Source organism: Brienomyrus brachyistius, unplaced genomic scaffold (assembly GCF_023856365.1).
Source record: "Brienomyrus brachyistius isolate T26 unplaced genomic scaffold, BBRACH_0.4 scaffold70, whole genome shotgun sequence".
Classification (NCBI taxonomy): Eukaryota; Metazoa; Chordata; class Actinopteri; order Osteoglossiformes; family Mormyridae; genus Brienomyrus; species Brienomyrus brachyistius.
Genome location: NW_026042345.1, coordinates 995,781 through 1,021,384, shown reverse-complemented (window position 1 = coordinate 1,021,384; position 25,604 = coordinate 995,781). Strand labels below are relative to the sequence as shown.

Genomic DNA, 25,604 nt, shown 5'->3' with positions numbered 1-25,604 from the left:
ATGGGTAATTCTTTACAATCACTGCATCTCCATAATGCGTTCATAGAACATTCATAAGAAGCATGTAAGTGTACGTTAACCTGTCTTAAAGCATTGCTTTCATTACTTTCAATGAACAACACATGACAGCTGTAACATACATTAATAACAAACATTATACTTATATTATCATATAATGTTTATTATTAATGTTGTTAAGGTATGTTTGGATGTTAATGTATACTAACATGCTGCATATGAATGTTTTATGAATGCTTTATGAAGGTGCACTGAATGTTCTATGAATGCATTATAAAGGCATTATGGCGGCAGTTAATGTAAAACATTATAGATTAATCTCATTAATCAAGATCGATAAACGTTTTTCAGCGACCACCTCATCAGAAGTGCTGCCTACCAAGAAAGGCAAGGAAAATCTATAACTCAAGGCCCACTTCCCCACGTCACTGAAGTCTTATCCTTCCCAGTTTGCAGCATATCATGCTTTTGTCTGAAAGCACGGCTACAGGCGACGTATGGGAACAGAACAGATTAACCAATTTTTTTTTTTTTTTTAATATTCAGACCATTATTATCTCTGTTATTGCGATTCCTTTGCAAATGCAAATGGGAACGTGAGTATCTGGATTCAGACTCTCTGGGGTACAGGCCACTTCAAGTTTGAAAGAAAAGGAGAGAGACAGGCCCAGCCACTTCCATACACTGACACTCATATTCACAGGAAACATGTTTAATGAAAACAATCAGTATAACAATGATTTATTGAAGTAAAAGCACATTTGACAGCAATTCGCCATTGGCATTACAGTGCAATATTATATAATAATTCCTGTATCATTGTAGTATTTTTTTTTAATAACTGTTATCCCATTAACATGCAGTTCCGGATATACAATAAGAAACTTACACTCGGTTTGTTTCCGAACATCGGAATCTGATACTGAGCTAGAATCCATTAACGGAGCTATCAAGAGTTTACCAGCCATTCGTAAGGCATCTTGGGACGTGACAGACTGCAGGCTTCTCTAGACAGGACAATAAAACCATAAACAGCGAAGTGTGCAGACGCTTAAGGCTAAGACGGAACTCAAAGGGAAGCGCATCTCCAGCCGTCACGTCTGCGATCTCAAGCTGATCTCCTGCGTTTCTCAATCGCTGCCGCAGACTGTGTGGCAAGAGCGCAGAGATTCATATCACAGCAGCGCTTTCACGCGGACACTAGGGGGCGCTCACACAGACCGGACTGGAGAAAGACGGAGCCCTCCTTCGCCTCGAAGCCGAAAGAGCTATTAATCCAATTAAAGACTAAGCGCCGAACGTCCAGATATTCAGACTGCCGGACAGTCCCAGCCAAATGTCTTATTCGATTCCATTTACAAGCCACTTGTTTTTATTTGAAACTGACGAGTTTTTAAAATATTGTTGCAGTATTAATACATCCTTCCTAGTAAACAGACATTTCCAGAGATTCTGGATGTTGTTTTACTTGTTTCCGTTAACCAGTTAAAAATTCAGTTAATTACGTATAATGCAAAAATATGTGGAAGACTTCAAGGTATAATAAGCAAACCAGATTCCAACATGTCAATTCACGTATGATAATATGCGAAGCAATTTGATGATATATTTGCTTTAAAAGAAATTAAATGAAATGAAATTTGAATTAAGGATTATGAAAGTAATGCTTAAGCATGTAAGCCCTGAATTCAGATCCTATGTTTGAGGGTATATGTGTTAATTATTGTAATTGCTTTGCAATTACATTGTAATTGCATACAGGGAGTGGACCAAAAATAGAAGCATACGTAATGTCTAGGGCCAGGAATTACAGTAGGTAGGAATTACAGCTTATCCTCAAAGATCAGGCAGCCCTCTTCAAAAGAAATTCAGAAAACTTAACACCAGTTTGATAGCACTGGAATCCTCCGTCAACAGCACCACTCCAGACAGTGCCACAATCGCGCCGCGGGGCCGACTATAGACCGGCACAGCGTGTGCTGGCAGACACATCAGTCACCCGGCTGTCACCAGTAGGGCAGAAATGCATTATGGGATAGTGACTTTATATATACATACACGCACACCTCTTTATTTTTCACACTTTCACTTCTCAGACAAATCAGTCTCCCACCACTTCTAACCCCTTTCCGGAGGTCTTGTACAGTTGCACCTTGAGTAAGATTTCCATCCTCATTTCAAAGACCCCAGCTGAACGCAGCATAAAACCTTTTCCATTGCTGCTCTTCTACTTCCCCTCAGTCTACAGTAAGATCCGTTTATCACAGCTGAGGAATACGTGCTTTTTTTTTGCAATGCTGGGAAACACCCAACATGCAAAATAACTCTGATATAAAAAGAGGTTAACTCAACATTTTCACAAATAATCACGGAAAAGTTAAACAAAGTGACGGTGAGCTAGGACAACAAGTTGAAGGTTTGCATCAAAATTAAGGCTCGATTAAGAACATTTAAAACTGGTCACCAAACATATCAATCCATGTATGCGAGGATCCACATGAACAGTGTTCAATGACTTGAGTACCGACAGTGTAGGTACCCTGGCTAGCAGAAGAACTCCATTTTGCAACCTCCGCTTTTGCAGGTTCCTTGGGAGTCTATGCTGGACCTGGAGCACAGGAGCATCCTCTCTGACTCCTGCCCCTGTCTGTGTCTCCACAGTTCTGTGGCCTGATTGGTTGCTGTCCTTGGCTTCAGAGACAGCGTCTCGAACTTCACGTAAGTCTCCCTGGAGAGATCGTTCTCCCTCGCGCGTCTCCTGCGCTTGCAAAACAGAGACAGGATCTTGTAGACCAGCAGAGCTATCATGGGCAGGGCAAGGACGCATGCAAAGCTGCTGATGATCATCAGCGTCGGACCGGTGCCATCCTCTGCCACCTCCTTGGCTGTGGAGAAGCTCACGCACTGGTCTCGCCTTGACTGTCCCCCTTTGACGATTAGGCAAGCCATGTACATGGTGTTGGCTTTCAGACCCTCCAAAGCTAGCTTTCCCTTACCTACCTCAGTGGTGACCGTCTGTTTCACCTTCCCCTCATATGGGGAGTACACTACGGTGAGCGGCACGTTGCCAGGGACCACATCCACCTTCCACACCAGCACCACGCTGTCAGTGTTCTCCTCAACAACCTGGATGTTCTTGATGGACGGCTTCTGTAAGGCAAGCCTGGTGCTGTTCCCTTTGGAATTCTCATCCTGTGGCGGCATTCCGTTGAGGTTCCCCCGATGCATTTTGGCAGGCGACCCTTGTTGGCCGTCCAGTGAAGGGGGCTGTTTCTTGGTGGGGGGTGGGGACAGGGTGGTGGTAAGGGTGCTGGTGGTGGTATGTTGGGTGGCGATGGGGGTCACCGGCACCGCGTCCGCCTGTCTCTCCTTTTCCACACCAGACTTCTGGGCGGATCCTCCTCCGCTTGCAGGTGCGTCTGTATCCCCTGCTACAGTGAGAGTGATGGATGCCTCTACTGTCCCAGCCAAATTTTTGGCCTTGCAGCGATAGTCCCCAGCATCTCTGTACTGTACTCCATTGAGGCTGATAACAGACCATCTGACACCCTCGCCAGGAGATTCCTGAACAACTGTCCAAAGGAAGCAAAGCACAAGACCAAAAGTGAAAGACCCCGGAGTACAGTGACCTTTGCTAAGGTCATCAATGAGTACATGCAAACACTCGATCCCAAAGAGCAGGACCTGCCTGTAATATTTAGTGTCTTTTAAAATTTTGAAGATGCGACATGAATTAGCAGAAAGTTGCAAAAAATCAATTTCTCCTTATGAGATAAAATGTCACATTTGAGTGTCCTTCAGAATTATCAATAGGAAGATCAGCATGCAAGGTACTTTAGACAGACATTTACGTTGAGCTCCTCAGATTAAGCTTAATTATCTATTACGCTTTGCTGATCCTACCTGACATTCAGGGGGACCTATTGCAACAGCAAAGATTCCTGAGCAATATTAATATATTGCGGGTCAGCTTGCTATAGCTGGTTTGGGAGTACCCATGTTCAGGGAAGGGCAGGTCAATGTTAACCACGCTAGCTGACAAAACTTCAGCCTGAAGTAGGGGTATCACCAAGATTAGCTAGGGATGCTTAGTAGTGGCACTGAAAGCAGAATAGCAAATGACAGAAGTCTTGATGTGCATGGTCATGAGTAGGGTTACCATATTTGGTGAGAGGAAAAAGACCCGTCCGGAGATCAGAGTATTAATGAGTTTTCATGTTCACCGACCAATCCAGTAGCACTTCTCTCATAAATATTAATGAGTTTTTGCATTCGTAGCCTGTTACGAATTAGTGCTTCTCTTATGATAAGCTAAAGTTTGCAACGATGCAAACGAATCGACACGAAAACAAAAATAAAGTGTCAAAGTGCCAGTGGTTTCCAGAAGTTGATGTCACTCGTGAGCAGTGTGACATGTAGAGCAGTGTGACATGTAGAGCAGTGTGACATGTAGAGGAGTGTGACATGTAGAGCAGTGTGTATCGTTCAATTTTTAAAGTAAAATGTGCGCACGCCTTGGAAACACTGTGTGACGATACTGAGTAGCTGCTGTATATTGAAAATAGGTGGCTTTTCCTTCACTTGGTACTCCACTGTACTCCACTGTACTCCACTGCAACGTGCAGCACTGGGTCATATTGGTTGCAGAGCTAAACCGCCAATTGTTGAAAAACCACCCAGATGTCTGGACAGGGGACCAAGAAGAGGACGTGTCTGGGGAAACCCGGAAATATGGTATCCCTTATCATGAGGACAGCACCAAAGGCTCGATGAACATCAGATGTTGCAATAGCTTGCAAGCATTTAAATGGCTGTCTGTAAAGCTTAGCGCTACAGCTAAAAGAGTGGACCCTCTCTCTGATATTACCTGTGCTGTTGACGGTCGAGCCGTTGGACCTGGTCCAGATGAGGCTGGGGGTTGGAAGACCTGTAGCATCACAGCGCAGAAGCACATTGCTGCCCAGGGGCGATGTGATCTTGGTAGCAGAGGTCATGACCGTTGGCTTGTGACACCGGTCCAGCTCGACCCGAGAGAACAGCACGCCGGCCAGGTTTTCGGGCCCACTGCAGAGCAGGAGCTGGTCTAGCAGTACCACTGATGTTTCCGTCATCTTGGAAAGCTCAATCAGCTTGGAGATCCGGCAGTCACAGACCCAAGGGTTGTCTTGAAGCCCTGAAATTAGAAGCATGAGAGTGTTTCACCAATCCAGATGACTGAGTGACTAATTTAACTATAACAACGATGTAAGCATACAAGGTGTGATACTCTTTAATGGAGAGGTAATTGGCTTATAAACCGTGCTAAAGAAAAAAAAAACACCCAAATCTTGCAGGCCAGGACTAGTCCTTTTACAGCAAGCTATGTGTATTCTGGAAATTTCTGAGGTATCACACTGTTGTGGCAGAAAAACTATTGTGCTTCCCATCTGCAGACAAAAAAAATCTTTCAGCCATGTGACATGAACAGGGAAAGCATGGCGAGAGGTCAAAAAAACAACTGACGTGACGTTGATCTGCTTCCCAATCATGTTAATCTTCTGAAACCCATAGTATCTACAGCACAAAGTTAGCAGAGTCATCCACGTTTCAAAACCCAGATGATTGGAGAGTTCACCTGTGCGAGGGGCCGCTATGAGTATTTGGGGGGGGGGGGGGGGGGGTCACTGTAACACCGACCCTCAGAATTACCACATGTGAAGCCGGCTTTGCTGCTCGCATCTCCAGACGTCAACAGACAAGTACAAGTAGGAAATCTCGCAAGCCTTCCTCTTTATCAGTGTTTACCCTCTAAATGCACAGCTTGGTGCCATTGGCAAACAGATGCACCACTTTAAATCAACTCTGTTGCCAGGGTTAATATTTGATGCTCTGTGCTTTGGGTTAATATTTGGATTAGGTGTAACTGCAGCAAAGGCTTCAAGGGGGACCGAAATTTTAATCTAAAACGGTCTCCTGCCAAACCCGGAGACACAGCCACAATGCGGGCCTTCCAGAATGTAACCATCATAACCCTTTGCCAAGGTTTGAAAATTAGGCCTTTTCTTTAATGTACGTGATTAACGCTGAAAGATAACATCAAAGGGGCAGCTCTCTCATCTAATCCACAGTCATGGTCGTATGGCTGCACCGCAGACAGGACAGACACTAAGGGGAACGGAGAGATAGGCCTACGAATTCACCTGGCCACATTCAGAGGAAACAAACAGGAGAAACTGAATGAAACATGTGTACATAAAGGCGAACACAAATAAACACACACGGCATGAAGAGTCAGGCCGCATTTCTGGGAGAAGCTCCACATACGCTTAAATATAGGAGCCTTAGCTTGGCATCGACGGAGAGCAGCCTGACACAAGAAGACAAATCACTGGTACGAAGCATGTGCTGGAAATCTGTTTACGAGGTCCTGCTAACCGGCTTATTGTCCCGAGCGCTTAACCGGTGGAAGACCACAGACACGAAATCTCCATTTGGCATCGCTCCCATTAAACGCTTAGCTTCATTATTGGCCAAAAAGGGAACCTAATGGAGCGTTCCGGTGTTTTACTCTAGTTGTAACAATATTCTAGAGGGAATGAAGAAACAGCTACGCATTAGCTCTTTGGCTAACTTCAAACTTACAAACACCATATGCGTTTTATATATGACCGTTAACATTACTGCCCTACTGGGTTTGAATTTGAGGAAAACATTTTTCTTCAGCATAAGGCAGCACTAGAGTTGGAAATATCCAACTTTCTTATAAATAAATGGTATTCCTTATCTCGGTCTGGCATTCCCATCTAAGATAACCTGGTTGTAGACAGTTTTAATATGCAAAATAGGAATTATTACAGTAAATAGCTATTTTGACTTCAATATATTTATGTAATTTATTGTTTTTTATTAATTGGTACCGCAAACATTCTCAGATGCGTATGTATATCCTAATTATATCACAGAGAACCAAAACTCATGGTTACTGGAGGCTAGGTTTGAGACAGAAACCAACAGGCTCCGCCCTACGGAGGTCTGTATTCTGAGCCCTTACATAAACTCTGAAGCCCCCCCCCTCCCCCACGTGTCCTTTCCCTAGCCCTCCACAACTGGCTTTTTTCAGCAGATTGCAAGGTCAGACCTCAAGCACCCCATTAATCTCCACAGGGGTGGAATCGATGGATGTCGTGAGTGTTGGGGCCACAGGGGTGGAGGGCTAATGGCCAGGGGTAAGGGGATAAACAGAGGCTACGTCTACTCTAAGCCCCCCCACGTTAACATTCCATGGCGGCAGGCCCCAAAGACCTCAGTACACTTTTTCGTCAGAAACCCCAAAGTACGAAACCAAGCACTTCTGGGTAGCTCATTTGGGACTATTTTTACACTGAATTTTTAATCAAGTTCAATCACCGGCACTATCTCCCTCGCTGTATGTTTTGTGGTATGTTATGTAATCATGCTAAATAATTAGAGCAGCACATTAATTAAAAGGTTTTGTCCTCCATCCTGCATTATATTTAGAGATGAACGGCACCCTGAATGCAAGAGGGCAGCCCTCCGTGTGAAAATTGTTTTGATAAATGTAATCTTTGAAATTCTTGTTTGTAAGTAGTCACATTTTAATATGCAACAGCTATACTTTAGTATTTATAGGCATTTTTCAATCTAATTCGGCGTAAATTGATTTGCTAACGTGACATTTTTAATCAATGAAACTTTGACCCAAGCGTTTTGTAGTGTCATTCATGACATGCAAAGTCCATCCATCCATCCATTCCTCCAGACACGAGAGACCAATGAAGGGAAATCAGTGGAATCAAGGGATATTAGTATATAACAGGCTCCATGCCCACTCACTATGGGTAATTTAGAAAGGATAATTCACCAAACCAGTCATTGGACTGAACAAAGAAACCAAAACCCAGATAAACATGAGGAGAACTTGCAAACCCCATACAATGAGCTATGTCTGCAAACATTTTTTTTTTGGGGGGGGGGGGAACAAGCAACAAGCAAACAAGCTGACCTTTCAGAGTGCTGTATGGCTGAGTGAGCTAAGCCACTATGCCTGTGATATGAAGCCTGCTGGTTCTAGCCCAGTCTTGGCAGAATAATCGTATGTCCGTGGGCTCTAACCCAATTACTCAGTGTGGTTGGTTTAAGTCACAAAAACAGACAGGGGTAGAGCCAGTTGGGGCTCCTTATTACACAAGGTGGCTGCCCCTTCACTATGACCTCTAAGCCAATGTTTCTCAAACCAGCTTTCAGGGACCCCTCAGATGGTCCACATTTTTGCTCCTTCCCAGCTCTCAGCAGGTGGAGTGGTTACTGTGAGGCTAGGGATCTATGCCAGCAATCGGAAGGTTGCTGGTTCAAATCCCTTGAATGCCCAGAGTGATCCTACTCCATTAGGCCCTTGAGCAAGGCCCTTAACCTGCAATTGCTTCGTCATGGGTATGACGCTAATCTACATCCAGCTCTGCAAGGAGGTCCTCCAACTTACAGGGATATTTGGAGGTTGGTGGTAGGTTTGGCACTCCAACCACCAGCAAAAACCTAAACACTGGTCCATTCAGACTAGTGTGGTGCTGAGGTATCACCCACCACACGGCTGCACTCAGGTTCTCATCCCTGAGCTGGTTTGTTGTGTGATGGGAGGGGCAATGCACTGTATCAGTGTGTGCTTCTTACCTCCACCTCAGGACCTGGGGGTCCCTGAAGACTGGTTTGAGAAACACTGCTCTAAGCTTCATGGACTGCAAGATGGGGTACAGCGATAAAGAGAATCTCCCCACGGGATCGATAAAGTATCGCTATTCTATACTATTCTGCTCATGGGAGCTTTATTTATACAAAGATGTTCTGAGGGCAGAAGGAAGAATGATTGGTTATTGGTTACGATTCACATTGTAGAAGAGGTGGGTCCAAGCAACTAGGGAAGGCAAACAGATGTCTTGGACCCACCTCCTCTACAATCTGATTGGTTATCTCCCTGAACCAATCATTCTTCCTTCTGCCCTCAGAACATCTTTGTACAAGTAAAACTCCCACAAGCTTCTATTCTATTCTATTCACTGCAAGGGTGCAGCACCCCCTAGGGGGCCATAGCTGCAACTCACCAAGTACCACTTTTTGGGAGGCATGGGAGCTCCGTATCACACCAGAGAAGGGGGGCCAGATATCCACGAGGTCAGGGGACAGCGAGGAGAGCTTGTTACTGGACAGGTCCAGGTAGGTGATGTTGACCAGCAGGGGGGCGGCCTCAGCAGGCACGCCACTCAGTCGGTTGTTGTGGAGGTCGAGCGTTCGCAGGCGGGGCGTCTCGCAGAGCGCTTCCCACGGGAAGGAGCTCAGCTGGTTGCCATCCAGCCGAAGCTCATGCAGCTCCTTCAGGTTGTAGAAGCTCCTGGGCTCCACCAGTGCCACGGCATTGTAGGTCACCCAGAGGTAGCGTAGATCCACCAGGTAGTAGAAGGCCTCGGCGGGGATGCGGCGGACGGCCGTCTTCTCCACGCGCAGCTTAACCGTGTCCATGGGGATGTTGGTCGGAATGTCTGACATGTCTGGGTCGTCACACAGCACAGATCTGCGTGGGGGGAGAGTGGCACAGCACGAATGTTTAGTATCAGTCACAAGATCTAACTCTGCTACTTTTCGTAGTGAGAGGGTACAGCAATCATTTTGCCCCAGCTTGTTTGTAAATATGCTAAAGGCTAACCTCTTACTTTGAATAATAGCTTCAACATGGCTGGAATTAACACTTTTCCTATTATATTAGCAAGGATACCAACTTTTTGCTATACTTGTAGAGACGGTCGATAATTAGGTCAATGCAGAGAGGCAAACCTTTCTTATACAATCTCCTTTGGAGCAGTATATCAGTAATTCATCCATCTTATTCCTGTGTCGAGATCACGGCCAAAATTTTCATATAATAGCAAACCATGACACTTACATTTAACAGACACTTTTGTTCAAAGTGACATACAGATGAGGAAAATAGCACATTGCAAACTTACATGCTGTCAAAGAGTCGAATAGGCGTGAGTTCAGCTAGCGGCGTTTCTAGCTATTGAGGAGATCAGGGGCTAAGTCAAGCTTACCTGGGGCTTGACTTGCTTTGCCTTTGAAGGAAGATTGGCATCGTAGCCAAAATACTCAGGACTGGGATTAAAAATATTCATGGCTATAGCCCCAGGTGAACAGACCTAACGGCGCCCATGAGGTTCGTTAGGCTGAGATGCCCAGCTACGACTGTAAGCAGTGTTGGAGCAGGAGTTACACAACATCTCCCAAACAAAGCAAGACCTATTAAAACTATTCAAGGACCAGAAATGCAACATTAGAACATCCAGGGAGCGTAAAGAGGCATCAGTTTAGGAGAGGACGTTTCCACTAGTGCCTAATGACAATGGTGGATTGATGATTAAAAACATCGGTTTCTCAGATCCAACAAATCATTCATAATTCCTGAAAACTACGCATTTGGGTGTTAAAACCAACTGGAGGGTTATCTGTGAGGGCTAAAAGGAAGGGAACTCGCAGGATTAAGAGAGGGAATTAAAGCATGGTAAAATAAAAAAATATATATATTAAAATTTGCAAGAAGCACTTTCAATGAGAGATGAAAACTAATGAAAATAAAAACTAAATAGTGCCAAAAAATAGGTGTCCAGCTGTTTTTTTTTTCGTCTTGTAATAACCCAAATCTACAGAAATATCAATGGGAGGTCCGGACATCTCACACCTGAACTGAAAAGACTGAAAAGACGCTGAAGATTTATTTGAAAACGGGGCTAACATTGTGAAAACTACATGGCCAGGCTCTGTTCCTGGAATTCCCAGGGCAAGAGAAGACAAGCAAACAACATCTGGCTGTGAAACTTGGGGGTTTCTAAAAACATCTAGGCAAAAAAAAAAGGTTTTTATTTTAGGAGACTGAAATCTAAGAATACAATTTAGGATTTTAAGGCATTGCCCTACTCATAAACCAACATGGCCTTCCCTCTACAGTCCAGATGGAGTGCTGTATTAGTGGATTAGAGATTAGTAGAACGTACGCAGCAAAGACGGAAACATTAAACCGTAAATATTCCTTCTGTCACGCAACAACCTCTGCAAAGGACTTATTCACGTTTACATCCATACTTTATTGCATTGTTTATTTCTGATACAATTATATTTGAGGATAGTATAGATCAATCAGTTAGAACAGAAAATTATGAGCAATCGATTTGTTTACAGAAACACGCAAGGTGACGTTAGTGACGATCAGGTGTAAGAGGGCCCCACGTACCTCGATTTTGTCCCATCGGAGCTGTTGTGGTCTGTGCAGGTGCACTGCGATGGGCAGAAGGAACAGACCACCCGCAAGAAGCTTAGGAAGACATGGAGGTAAAGCAAGACAGGCATGATCAAGGAGACTGGTGCAAAATTCTCCTGTTTGAGAGAGAGAAAGCAGTCATGGCAGGGTCTTCAACGACGACACCTCTCCAGACAGCATGCACACAGAGTTCACGGGTGTCCGACCATCGTGCAGCACAAAGACAGAGACCGGATTAACGGAGGGATTGCGAGGGTGGGTCAGGTCGCCCGGGGCCTGGGGAATTAGCCGGGCGGTGCAGGGTAATACAGGCGGATCCGAAAAAGTTCAATTAGTCATGTGTGAACAAGAGGAAATGCAGAAACTTCGTGAGAAAAAGAAACTACCAGGTATATATACAAATATCTACTTTGTAATGTTTTATGGTTTAGGGCGAAGTTTGTCAAACAAGTATTATTTTAGGATTATTTGAAATGCGAGTGCAAACCTATTTCAGGTAGTACCACTTGTTGCTGAAGACATGTTGTAGTTTATGCTTTGTACCATAAACCGTCAAAGATAAGCGTACTATCCATTTGTAGAAATCTTTTTATGCCGTTTATTCTTAATGATAATCCACTCGACAGTATTTATTATGCGGCACATGTTCATTATTCTGAATACGCGTGACATAATCGTTCATCAGCTGACGCGCAGGACTAAAGGCCGCGGCGACCATTGCCATCTATTGGTCGCTATTGCTCATTTCACGTCGCTGGCTTTAACTCACTTTTCCTAAAATCACCAATAAAATATTATTGAGTTATTGGGTTAGGTGTATTTAACATGTATTCAAATAATAAGAAATGTGAAATTTTCAAATCACGATGGTTTTAATATGCCTGCTTTCAATCTTTTTAAATAAGTAGTTGAATGCGACTCGTAAAAGTTAGAATCCCCCCTCCCCGATTCTTTTAGTGATTTTAAGTTACAAGTCAGTTTTAAGTTATAAGCCACTTCTGGGCGCCGGATCTCCGCCTCGCTGCATTTGCCTGAGTCGTGGGGCCGGGGAAGCGCCGGATCCGGCTTATTACAGTCCTTCCCCCGCCGGCCGAGTTCGCACTCCTCCCCGTGACGTCCGCGGGAGGGGATCGCAGAAGTGCGCACGTTTCGGCCGGGCTCCATCTCCGCTGTCACAGCCGCACCTGCAGGAGCGCGCCTGTAGCAGCCCCCTACCCTACAGTGAAATGTCCTCCGATTTACACCCCAGTATCAGTAACCGACTTGATTTCCAAGAACTGGACAATACTACAAGATGGGATCACGCACATAATGCCTTACAAGACCAGGTAAAATACCAACATGAGTATATCATGGGCAGCTGTGCAAGCGAGTTACGTGAATATGAAATGCTCCTAAGTTATGACCTAAACTGTTTTTTGCTTTTTTGGCCTGTTTTTGTAGGTGAATAGGGAGTATTTAATCAACATTGTATTGCCATCCGCGCAGATCGTCCCACTTGTACTAGATTAACCTGCCAGTGAAACAAGCTGGTTGTTGCGGGTTTATTACCGTCAGATATCATTTCCGCGCTTATCGTAAACCTTAGGGGTTTGCACGCCGGGCGCATCCAGTTTAGGCTCACCGAGACGTGCAGTAGCTACTTTTTAGTAGGTGTTTTCTTGTTTATCTACTCGGATTGTGGAAATTCACTCGGAAACCCACGTTAATTTCACTTGCGACAATTGGCTGTGTGTGTGTAAAGCAGTTTTTAAGGTTTACCACAGTCAGTAAAAAGGAAGTGAAATAGCGCAGTTTATTAATGGGGCTTTCCATTCCCTTAGGATGAGGACAGGAGTAAAGCCGGCGCCTCCCGTCATGGGTCGGATGACTGCCAGAGACTGGGGACCTTGTTTGGAGAGCTCAACAAATGTCTGCGCAGCATGGGCTTCTCACAGGTGGTTTTCGGGGAGAAGACTGTGGACCCGGTGGTGATAATATTTTTTTGGCTTATGCTCGGGTTCCTGGGACTGCAGGCTCTCGGGTTGGTGGGAGTGCTGTGCCTCGTCATCATCTTCATCCAGAAGTAGACGCGGAAATGATTTTTTTTGCCTCTATTCTGCGACTGGTATCTCACCGATAGAAAACACGGATGAATCTCTTATTGGACCCTTAATTAGATTGATTACTGAATGTTAAGGGTTGATTTGGAGGGAGGAGATTCAAGTCATTTGTAAACCTGATTGAGGTGTATTGTTTTAAAATGTATACAATTGAAGAATGGGTTGATGTAATTGTTCAGGTATGACTCCATTCACCCATCTCTCTTCCAAATATGTACGCAGTACAGGGTGATGAGTATAATCGGGCGTAGGAACGCCCTGGATAGGATGTCAGTCCATCGCAGGCCACACACGCACAGTAGGTGATATAACGATTCCAGTTAGCCAACTGCATGTCTGCGATATAGAGAGCAGGAAATCGTTCTACCCACTGAGCACCTGTCGGGGTGGGGGGGTGACTTGGAGTACAAACGATCGGGACTGCACACCCTCAATTCATCATCACCGCAAATGAAACTTAGTAGTTGACGGACAGGAGAGGTTTCCTGTTATGCGCGGGGGGGTCTGCTGTTCGGCTGCGTTAAACGTGTTATTTGTGGCGGACCTCACCCTTCAAACTGCCGAATTCAATGCTTTTGATCTTCAGCGTAATGGAATGCATGGGAAGTAGGGCCAACGCAAACTGCAAAAAGCCCAGAAATGAGTCCATTATATCACTGCTTAAGATGACTTTCATTTTATTTTATTCTCCGTTGTTTTTGACCACCAGTCAGCATTTCACATGTTCTTTAATGTGAATGTAGACTATGTAAATGAAATGAAAGAATGTACTTAATCCTAAAAAGACTATATTTAATTTTTAGAAGAATTTCGTGGTTGTTACCATGTGCATGTAGCCTTACCTTTTTACGCCAAATCACCCCTTGGTGTATGAAATGTAACATTTTCACATTATCTTCCTGAAAAATATGTTTGTCCTACACCAAACAAATGTTTATTTCTCAAAATGCGATAGCACACATCATGCCACAGTGCTGAAATTCCATGTGCTTTTGGGTGTTGGAGATGGTTATCTACCACATTCCCATTTTAAAACACAGCAGACTTTGAATTTATGGGGATGGCAATCTAAGCATATTGTGCCTGGTTTTTAAATAATAAATGATGTTTCCACTAAATATAGTAGATATGCTTCACATGACTGACTGAGCACACACACAGAAAGGAGGCCAGACCCAAAGTCCAGCTACAATATAAACCCTGAGATACTGATTTTTGATTTAATCTTTTTTTTGATTGCCAATAGGCTTTATCCAGTACGCTGCTTTGTAAAACACAAAGTACGAGGGAGAGCCGTGTTGCCTCTCAGCAGGTAGCATTAAGCAGCGTGAGGCCTTGGGAATTACGGACCCTTGGGAAGGTCGAGGACCCATGGAAGGGTGTTCACTGAAATGAACACGAGCCCATCTGTACTGTCTGAGGAATCTGAAACTCGAGTGTCCTGCAGCTCCCATACTCACTCTTATTTGAGAAATGGCACATTTGCAGGCTGGAGTTACATTAGTAACTATTTTCTTTCTTTACGTTAATATTTTTATCCACGGTGGGTGCATATTTTGTATGTCATTTACAGTGCTTTTGTTTTTGTCTTTTTTGCTTATTCTAAAGTTATCATATGTGCACACAATGAATGTTTTGAATCTTAATCTTGAATCACGGAAACTCGATGTGGAGACTTCAGTCTGCTGTGAATGGACATAAACGATTCATCTGTGATTTTTAGCTACAACCGCTGTTGCCGTATCTAATGAATACTCTAAAGAAAGAAGTGTTACCTTCTACCCACTTAGAAGATGTCAGGTATTAACTGGATTTCAGTTGCATTTGACGTTGCAGACACCAACTGTTTCACTGGATGTGGTCCATCTCTTAGTTTGAACATGTAACCAGTGTGCTAAACTGACTTGTTACTATGGTATTCATAATGTGGCTTGTTCATCCATTCAACCATCCATCCTTAAATCAATTACTGCCATCCAAAGGGTCACAGTGCAGTGTCATTTGGCACAGAAACAAACTAAACAATGTTTAAAAAAAATACATTTTAAATAGTGTAAAGCACAGAGCAGCTTTTAAAATAATATTTGCTATTATAGACAGGTGATATTAGGAGAGTTGAACTACAAATGAACTGCAGAGACATTTACAAAGGTGCTTTTTGACTTCTGGAGGTGGCGTACAAAATGTGGCGTCACCCCTGGGGGAATCTCACCCAGGGTGCGCGTTTGATCTCTCGCGGGAGCACTGCGGTCCGCTAAGTGCGCTACCAGCTTTCCGAGAATGTCATGCGTGAGCTAACGACGGGTACGGTTACAAAGCAAGCCTCGGGCACCCGTATTCGCACCGGGAGTCGAGATCTACGAGTTCTACGGGAAATTTGGGACGTACTGCTGAATCCGAGAAGCCCGTCACGTGAAACTGCACTCGCACTGTGAGACGCTGGGGGCAAGGAACGGCACTGGTACGACACAAAACGGGAGAAAGATCAGACGACACATCTAAACTACGACGAGAAACTAGACGAGAAAAATGTATTTTGCAATTCAGTGATTTATGAAGCAACAGACGTTCATTCGAAGAGAAAATATTGTATAAAACAGAAACCAAACAATTAAACCGACCAGTACATACATTCAGGAGGAGGTGTGACTGGGAGTGGTAGTAAGCTGTGATGAGCAATCATTCTGGTTTCCACCACCCATTATATCGCCCGTTAGAATGTAAAATAGGTAACGGAAAAGAAGTTTCAACCCAGGGACTGTGCCTGAGGAGACCAAAAGAAAAACCCAACAAGAGAATCAGCTGTTTTTGTTAAATGTCAAAATTTCTCTTGCCGTCTCCAGTTTTTACTTTCAGGGTCTACAAAGATAAAGTTTGTTTTAGAAAACATTACACCCACCCAGCCACACACACACACACTCGTCGTTACCGAATCAAACGTTTCTACGGTGACGGAACACCGCTGCACCCAATCAGGATGTGGGACAGCCACCTGTAGAACTTCCTGGAAATTACAAGCCAGGCTGCTTCGGGGAGGAGACACATCAGTTTGGCACAGCAGACCACCCTGGACGGGAACAAGGAGGACCCGAGAGTCCTGGCGTTCGGCCTGGAAGAACCACAGCATGATTATCTTAGGCGAGGCACCGGGGTCGGGGCAGAGCCCCTTTGCAGACCCATTTCTGAGAAGATGGTGCCTTTGGTCACTGGGCTGATGCCAAACAAAACAAGGTAGGGGCGAAAGGGTTTAGAACAGACATCCTGTGACGTAGACCGCAAGTCACACAGGGGTATAACGACTTAGGTGTAGACCATGTTCTACAAAGCCCACTTGGTTCCATGATACAGGCACACCATGCCCTTTAAGATACCCTGTTCAGGAAAAAGGATTACAGAAATGCAACTAATTAAATGGAATAATCGCTAAAATAAAAAGGAAAGTTCTGATGAGGAGCAAGATAAAAAGGGGGAAAAAATAATCCTTCATCCTTTGGATGACAACAAATGATAACTAGTCCCCTCTGTGCACACCAGTTTACCAAATGCCCATTACCAGTTTAAGGAAATGATTAGTCTTTTCTTTCTTATTAGAGGATGGGTTGGGATTCGGTGCAGTCTCAGCTGAAACTGGTGCCTTTGCTGGTATTGCTGCTTTTTATAACCCGCCCCCATTCTGTTCCCGCCTCCCACTGGCCCCGCCTCCCACTGGCCCCGCCTCCCACTGGCCCTATCTGTCCTGCTGGTCGCTGTCCCAGGATGGCGCATCCAGGACAGGATTGACGAAGCCGTCGAACTCCGGGTCGTCGCAGTCCTCAGCGCGGGCACTAACGAAGTCGCCCTCCCACTCCAGGGAGGTGCCATGGTCCCGGGCGCCAGATTCCTGAACCATTTCTGCCTGGGGTGCACCTACAGGGGGTATGACCAATGCGTCTAGGTCATTGCTGTGATTAATGGCACTGCATATGAAACAAATCCAATGCAGTGACATGAGAAATAAACACCTTTGAATAACAAATCAGAAGCGGTCAGAGAAAAGGCTTCTACCATCAGGCCGTTCATGTCCTGAATAATGTCTCCCATTGCTAACAAGCTTTATAGCGTCATACACTGTCACTGCGCATCCTTTTACAGATACAGCATGAACAGTGCATGAAGCAGGCCAGCCACTCCCAAAGATAAACATCTGCAGACACCAACCCACCTAGCTGCCCTTATTTGGAGTGTGGGATGTGACCCAAGCAAACTCCACACACGCAGATTCTGGGTCAGGAATCAAACCCACATACAGTAAAACCTCGGATTGCGAACATAATTCGTTCCGGAAACGTGCTCATAATCCAAAGCACTGGTATATCAAAGCAAATTTTCCCATTGGAAATAATGGAAACTCGGATGATTCGTTCCACAACCAAAAAATATTCATATAAAAATGATTAATACAAAATATAAAGTAAAAATACATAAAACAAATTGCCCTGCACTTTACCTTTGAAAAGAATTGTGGATGGTGTGAGGGAGACGAGCGAGAGGAGAAGAGGAGGGTTATTATGTAGGATGACTTTCACTATAACGGAATCACTGCTATCTGCTGGCTCACTGGAATATTTTTGTTTTTGTGCGACTTAAACAAGGAACCCATCCAATAACAGGCACTTTTGCCTCCTTTTCGATTTCGCGGAAATGTGGACATTGCATTGTCGTTAAAGAGATGAATCGTTCACACTGCCTCACCCTTATTCCGGTGGTGCTTTTCTACTAAATTTTGACTATACGAGTGACTGAGACCGAGCATGGCAGACAATTACCCACAATCCCACAGTGAGAGAGAGAGAGAGAGAGAGAGAGAGAATAACCATCGGTTCAGTTGTGATCACGTGACGCTAGGCAGACAAAGCGTATAAATAATACTCGTATTGCAAGACCTCGCTCGTTTATCACGTTAAAATTTATAAAACAAATTTTTGCTCGTCTTGCAAAACACTCGCAAGCCAAGTTACTCGCAATCTGAGGTTTGACTGTATATCTTAGCTACATGACTACATGAACGCGTTTGGTTGTTGGGTGTCAAGGAGAGCATATTATCCAGCTTATCAGACAGAACAAATCTATTTGTTGTAATTGTTACACATTTTGAGTATCAGTGGTTATGACTAAAAGCCGAAATGTTATCATATGGTAACAAGAATATAACCCAAGCAACACGATGCAGCAACCAATATAATGCATTACAGACTGGACTGTTTGACCTTGAATGTATAACTTTTAGTACTTAATACTGAAAGACATGCAGATTTGTATCATATTGGTACAGTATAAAAATGCATCACGGGTTTTTAAACACGTATTTTAATGCCAGTGCTGGTAGGAAAGTGCTGTTTCGAGATGAATAGAGGGGGGAAAATCCCGTGTCAAGATGTATTTTCTCTCGTTTTCTGCCCCAACAGCCTGCAGTGGTTCGGAAAGTATATTCGAGATACTGCTCGAGAATGTAATCAACATTTGCAGTACAGTCCAGACAGATAGATCTAAAAAAATCCCATATAATTCCATGATTTTCACGTCCGTTCAAACCCTGTTACTACCCTGTGAACATCACAGCAGGGAGTGATCTTCTTGCATACTTTGCCTGAGCTGTGACAAACACAGGGATTCAAAGAGAGAGTGAAAGATGGCCAAATGAGAAATCGATGGGATCTACGTAGTTTACCAATACAACATCTAATGGGCGGTGATCACCGCGGTGATTAGCGTTTCGGCATAACACCTGTGTAGGGTCCCTGAGGCAATTTTTCTTTTTGTTTGTTCTGATCCCACCCACTGTCCATGATTGGCTGACATAAACGTGATGGCACAAGACTGGTCAGCAGGACTAATTATGCAGTTACCAGCATGCTTTGCGCCACACCGTGTGCATCTGTAAATAGTGTCATTTAATTTGTATATTTATATTGTACACAGCAAATGTCAAAACTGTATATAGTTAGACATAGAGTGCATGTGTCGTCAAGAATTGCTGCTAGTATTAGACCAACAGTGCCTGTTAATACAGAGGGCAACTTCCATTTAAAAAGTGATGTCATCTCTTTTAGTAAAATGAGTCACTCACTCGCCGCAATATGTTTTTGTGCTCTTGATGTGGGACAACTGCATTGAAAATATTCTGCACCCTCTAGAGTTGTGGCATGACAACAACGTGGTGTCATTTTAAGCATGCGGGAGATGGTTTTCGCTGACACGCTTGATTTTGTTTTGTCCAGGCGTTGTTTGAAGTACCTTAAGACGTTTCCTTTCAGAACAGAAAGCTTGCTGAATGTAAACACAGCGCAGCGTGAAGTTTAAACAAGGTCTAGACTGTTTCAGGTTTCGACATCAAGGGTGTTCACAAGGGCGGGGCCACAAGGCCACTGGCCCCTGCTGAAAGCTGATTGGCCCTACATTCAAAACATACCATTGGCTAATGATATGGTTGGTCCCTCTGTATAAATTTAGCCGCTCTTCTGCCCCCCACCATAAAAAAAAAAAATCCCAGATTCGCACCTGCTCGACGTTAAAGTGGAATGTACATTAAAGCATGAAGGTTTCGGGGACAGTGTAATGCCCACTACTCACCTTCCTCATCATCCCACTCCAGGTCCTCTGAAGAGCCATCATCGTTCAGGGAACGTTGCCCTCTGCTGATGAGGTCACGACTGCTCCCAGTGTTGGGTGTTGCCATGGCAATGCCTAAGTGTAGATCAAAGGGTGAAGCCAGGCAGATGTGTGCCAAATGAAGTCTAATGTAGCTGAAAGCAACAGGTCTGCAACGAACAATTTCGGCTTAAATGCGAATGCCCTTGGACTTACTACTGCTCCTGAGTGCCTCCTGCTGGGGGGCTCCGGTACTGCTTCCAGCCACCAGCCTACAAGTCACACAGTCTGTAAAACACTGTCCGTTTGCGTCCCGTAGACGGTACATCTTTAAATATGGTAGCTTAACTTGTCCTCTTTGTAGGGTGATCATTTCGGTTTCTAAAAAACACTTCAGTCACGTTTAATGCATTTTAGAAAAATCGGTTTCTTCTCTCAAATATATTTGAATGTTAAAAAAAAAAAAAACATTTCCTGGGTGATTAAAAATATGTTGTGGGTTTCTGAAGAAGTGAATGCAGCTGTAATTTTTAAAGGATTCTCATGTAAAATTACTATGATTTATAAATTTGGCTCCGGTAATCAACAAAGCAAAAGGTAGCATTACAGCTTGAAGTCTGGCTCAATTGTTTTTACAGTTTGAATTTTCTGTGTCAATTGTCTAAGCTGTGAATGAAGCTCTGAATTAAAAAAAAAAAAATCATTTTGAATCAGACTGTACGGAGAGCTCATTGATGCCTGGTAGATCAGATCAACAAAATATAGAACCATCTACTCACGTCTGAGGATCTCCACAGCTTCCAGCTTCTGCCGTAGTGTTCGTGCTTTGTGCCTGCTGTGTTAAAACACCGAAAACTCACAGGAAAATCACAGAAGAGCCGGCAGTACAGCTTGTTAACCAAAACCATTTTAAATATTCTCCAAAAATTACTGACTTCTCTTTGGGAAGCACCAGAGAATCTAACATCTGTAATCCATGTTTAATTACAAATCTGTTCTACTACAGCAGAGTATTCGTGACTAAAAGTAGATATTGGAAATTCAGGATTAAAGTAACGTATGATTAAGGATGAACATTAAACAGCAGTGCTAGTTACGTTAATGTTTCACGTCAGCACACAAGTACGCCCCCTGGAGGATGAGCAGTGTCACGCCAGAGGGTTCACAAGAGGATCTGAATCCAAACCCAAATTCACCTTCCTTCTGCAGGCTGTCTAAGGACATAGATGTGTAGTAAGGCAAGGATGCCACTGGGCTCTAGCCCATGAGGGGCGTTGTGTGGTTTAGAGGGTTAGCGGAAGGTTGTTGGTTCGAATCCCAGGATCGGCAGACAGATGCTGCAGTTGGGCTCTTTAGCAAGGCATGAATAAAGTATCACTATTCTATATCCTGATACCATGAACTGAGAAGGTAGGGACTGGGAGTTGGAGCTGATGTGGGACACCCTCCTCCATGGCTGAGTGAAATAAGGGGGGCATTGAGGAGATGCGAGAGAGCATCCGCAGCACTGTGGGGCCTCACCTCCCGCTGCCACCTCCTCTCCCGTACCCTCCTGGACGCCTCTCGCTGGGCCGTGCACTCCGCCTCCTCTTCCTGCCTCAGTCTCTCCTCCTCTGCCGCTAACTGGGTGGGAATAACAGTGCAACGTGGTCCGGTGGTCAAAAAAAGGAAAAAATTAAGGCCACAAAAGGTTAACAAATTACAGGTTTTAGGGTAAGAGCACTAATGTGGTGAATTTGCTCAGGCGGCTGGTATTTAATCACAATTATTTCAAATACAGGATTCAGAGAATCTATTAAACAGCATATTTAAAATCCAGAACTTTAATAAAAAATGTTGCTGGAAACAATCAAAAACTAAAATGAGGACATTAAAGGTAATTGCTTATTTAATAGATGGCCAATGGAAATCAAACACTCAATGACTTTACCTTAAGTAGAACATAAACTGTAATGTCTGAGTTCTCCATGGCCATAAAGTGTCCTATTGGTTTGTTACTCATGTGATCAACTTCCTGATTGGTCATGTGATCAGACACAATGATGACCAATGATGAGCTACTGAATTGGTTGAGTTCTCACTATATGGGTGAATCTCAATACCAAGAATGCAAAGATTGTGCTTGCAGTCTTGCCAACATCGGTCATGCTAACCAGCCTCCCAAGAACAACGATCAAGTATGCAAACTGAGATTGACCCTATGGCTCTGTTACAAAGACCACTCTCCTCAGATGGAAGCCCATTCCGTTTCAAGCGAAGCCCAGGTGGCCTGTCGGACTGACCCCCACCGTACCTCGGCTCGCAGCCGCTCGTCGACCAGCGTCTGCTTGTCGGAGATGGCGGCGTACCGCTGCTCCTTCAGGTGGGCCATCTCTTCCTCGCTGATCGCTCTGTGGTACCACGGCGAGCGACAGCATGAGTCATCCGCTACAATAGGGTCCTCGTCGCTTTTAAATTATACCAAATTTAACGTGTTTTTTTATCATAAATATGACAGCTGACACTCTCTCCTGGGTCACAGAAAGGCTTTTTGAGGATAAATCAATGGGGGAAACAAGTGTTTTAATTTTTTTTTTTTTTTTTTTTTATGTTGATTGAAATCCAGATGGGGGCGGCATGGTGGTGCAGTGGTTAGCACTGTTGCCTCACACCTCTGGGACCCGGGTTCGAGTCTCCGCCTGGGTTACATGTGTGTGGAGTTTGCATGTTCTCTCCATGTCGTCGTGGGGTTTCCTCCGGGTACTCCGGTTTCCCCCCACAGTCCAAAAACATGCTGAGGCTAATTGGAGTTGCTAAATTGCCCGTAGGTGTGCATGTGTGAGTGAATGGTGTGTGTGAGTGTGCCCTGCGATGGACTGGCCCCCCATCCTGGGTTGTTCCCTGCCTCGTGCCCATTGCTTCCGGGATAGGCTCCGGACCCCCCGCGACCCAGTAGGATAAACGGTTTGGAAAATGGATGGATGGATGAAATCCAGATATGAAATGCTGAAGGAAGTGAATGGTGATTAAGGCGTACCTGAGACAGCTGCCTGGGTTTCCCTCCTGAAAACCACAAAGCAGAAGAACATGAGGACACTCAGAAATGGGTCCTTCACAGGATTCCCCTATACAGCTTGCAAGTGTCCCCGGGCTGGACCACGGCACATAGCGCACTTACCTCATCGCTCTCCACTAGGTTCTCAAACTGCGAAGGCAAGCAAAGAACTCTGAGTGTGACACTGACGCGTGAAAAGTTAGATTTTTCATGGCGACGAGTATCGAGTACAAAATACTTCTCAGCCTGGTTTTTCCTAAACATTTTTTAAACTGTTTCACTTCTACCCAGGTCTTAAAAAAACACTAAGTGTGGTCAGAATATAAAAATATTAAATCCAGATACCTCTACGGTGCAATGGTCCCCAACAGCTTTAAAGTATTTAGACCTGTGAAAAAAATAAATGCAGTCAGGAGAAAGCTTGGGGCAGTATATTAAAAATGAAACCACTCATGAAAAGTGGACAGAAAGGAAACGGAGACTCTTCTGTCTGAAAATGCACATTTATACATCGATCTCTTTATTTCACAGGATGAGAAGCATCTGCTAGTTACAGAAGTGCCTCCGTTTTTCAGTTTATGAAACTGACAGAAACTTGGAATTGTGCGAGAGGACTGTGCTATTTTACAAAGAGAAGCTGGGAAAAGGGTTAAGGTCTCTGAAGAATGCCTTCGCGGGTGTATGCAGCGCGTCAATCCTTAAATATCAGCCCTCCAATGAAAATTGAACAAATGAACAAATCAGAGCCTTCAAAATTTACTTTTGTATTTCAGTGTATGCAAAATTATAACACAATGAAACAGGCTATTCATTCTTTTGTTTCTGTGAATCAAATAAATGCAGCAGATTTCATGTCCATCGACTAACCCTGAACAAGGTAATAGGGGGGCATGGAGCCTGATACAGCAATTAGCTGAAAGTCAGGAGGAAGTATACAGGGCAAACACAGCAACCGCCGGCCCTGGAGGTGTGATGCAATAATGCTACTCACTGGGCCACTGTGCTACCCGACAACAGTGTTTTTTTCCCAACCCAGTCCCTGGGGACCCTCAGACAGTCCACATTACAGGGATCTGGGAGGGAGCAAAAACGTGGACTACCTGGGAGTCCCCAACACTACAAATGTACTATATCGTATTGATGTTCGTGTTATTTGGCTGATACCGCAGACGCATGCTTTTAAAAAAAAATGGACAGTCCTTGAACGCCATTATTATTTTGCATAGTAAATATTTATATACTGTACAGACGACCCAAATAAAGCATATTCAGAAATGACAGGGCTTGATGTCCGGCTCTTATAACATACAGTTATCAACAGATGTATGAATAAAACATTTATTTCATTTTAGGCTAAAATAAGCTTACGTGTTCTAAAACCAACAGCAATTTTAGGGTGGTTAAGCTAGGTATTATGGTGTCATCTCATTAAAATGACGCATGCGTCTTTGGTCCTCAATGCCTTAACATTATTTTTGAAATTTAGCATTGAAAATTAATTATCCATGCCCGGCAGCCGCCTTCAAATGCTGCCAAGTATCGATTTCCGCATCTGGCAGACGACAGAAAGCGGGTAAAATACACCAACAAAAAGCTGCTGTACTGGTAATTTACCAGCCGATTGCGATCCAGATGAATACCAGAGTTTTTAAACTTTTTCCCCCAAATTTTACTGCTTGTTCGCTACGTTAATGACATAATGGGCAGGTAACACCAATATATCAGGGGCTATTTATAAAAATGGGCAACTTCGTAAATCACTTTTATGAAGTGGCAAGTTTTCAAGAATAAGACTTTTTAATGGAAACCCTGAAGTTTCCCGTCATATGCAACGTGTTCCATAAGGCTCTGTTTAAATGTTTCCCGATAAAAGGGGAAATTAACCGCGTAGATGTAAATGAATCCGACGTCTGTAGCCACTTTACCCGCCTCCTCTTTTGATCCTGTTCGTTTCCTTTCGGAATATCGCACAACACTGGGTCCAGCAGTTCCCCATTGCATGCTGTCAAAAAGATCATCAAATTTTCAACACCTAGATCTAGTAGATGTCAATGACTCAGGCACCTCTGTCAACACACCGCCACAAACGTCCACATGTACCGAAGCATTAATCTAGCGCCTTATATATATTATAGCAAAATACACTACGCCTTTTTCATTTATTCGAAGCATATAACACGTTTCACATGGTTTAAGTTGACGAAATATCGTTGTACAGTCATCGTGTTATTTAAATAAACTATCAGAAGGAACCCCTCTTCCTTGTTGAAACACATGTGATTGCCTCTGAACTACGGAACGCTGTGAGGGTCAAACTTACTCAAAGGTAAAATGCAACTGCAAGATGTGTCACGCCAGTACAGTGAACTTAGAACTAGGCTACTTTATGGTCATAGCTAAATGAGGGCATAGCGTGTGAAATATGCTGGCGACAGGTCTGGAAAAATGTACCAAAGTACAGGCAAGAAGAAACACAGCTGCTGCTCGAGTAATTCAAATCTGTCACGCCGATTTTTCTATTAAT

General features: G+C 44.1%; 2 protein-coding genes across 3 annotated transcripts; both read right to left on the bottom strand.

The window, feature by feature from the left end:
• Positions 1-786: 786 nt before the first annotated feature.
• On the bottom strand, positions 787-11,417 carry LOC125726350 (leucine-rich repeat, immunoglobulin-like domain and transmembrane domain-containing protein 3). Its single transcript, XM_049002658.1, has 4 exons — positions 11,291-11,417; positions 9,114-9,580; positions 4,886-5,191; positions 787-3,590 (listed from the first exon to the last, which is right to left on the bottom strand). The coding sequence occupies exons 1-4, from the start codon at positions 11,404-11,406 to the stop codon at positions 2,563-2,565; spliced, it is 1,917 nt and encodes a 638-aa protein (XP_048858615.1). The 5' UTR covers positions 11,407-11,417; the 3' UTR covers positions 787-2,562.
• Positions 11,418-15,951: 4,534 nt separating this feature from the next.
• Positions 15,952-25,387, bottom strand: LOC125726356 (AP-1 complex-associated regulatory protein-like). Of its 2 annotated transcripts, none has more exons than XM_049002670.1 (11): positions 25,010-25,387; positions 23,426-23,468; positions 23,204-23,230; positions 23,063-23,088; positions 22,340-22,436; positions 21,568-21,669; positions 20,826-20,881; positions 20,263-20,318; positions 20,029-20,142; positions 17,135-17,325; positions 15,952-17,102 (listed from the first exon to the last, which is right to left on the bottom strand). In XM_049002670.1, the coding sequence occupies exons 1-10, from the start codon at positions 25,096-25,098 to the stop codon at positions 17,147-17,149; spliced, it is 789 nt and encodes a 262-aa protein (XP_048858627.1). In that variant the 5' UTR covers positions 25,099-25,387; the 3' UTR covers positions 15,952-17,102; positions 17,135-17,146. The 2 variants fall into 2 exon arrangements, with proteins under 2 accessions (XP_048858627.1, XP_048858628.1); XM_049002671.1 differs by having other exon boundaries at positions 25,006-25,386.
• Positions 25,388-25,604: the final 217 nt, after the last annotated feature.

Bases quoted from the DNA above. Each gene is read 5' to 3' on its own strand.
- LOC125726350 (XM_049002658.1), bottom strand. From the start codon at position 11,406: ATGCCTGTCTTGCTTTACCTCCATGTCTTCCTAAGCTTCTTGCGGGTG. The intron at 9,581-11,290 runs GTACGTGGGGCC...CCCCCCACGCAG, and splicing joins TCCGATGGGACAAAATCGAG to ATCTGTGCTGTGTGACGACC. The intron at 3,591-4,885 runs GTAATATCAGAG...TCCTTTGGACAG, and splicing joins CTCGACCGTCAACAGCACAG to TTGTTCAGGAATCTCCTGGC.
- LOC125726356 (XM_049002670.1), bottom strand. From the start codon at position 25,098: ATGATCTTTTTGACAGCATGCAATGGGGAACTGCTGGACCCAGTGTTG. The intron at 23,089-23,203 runs GTAAGTGCGCTA...TGTGGTTTTCAG, and splicing joins ACCTAGTGGAGAGCGATGAG to GAGGGAAACCCAGGCAGCTG. The intron at 20,143-20,262 runs GTAAGTCCAAGG...ATCTACACTTAG, and splicing joins GGAGGCACTCAGGAGCAGTA to GCATTGCCATGGCAACACCC.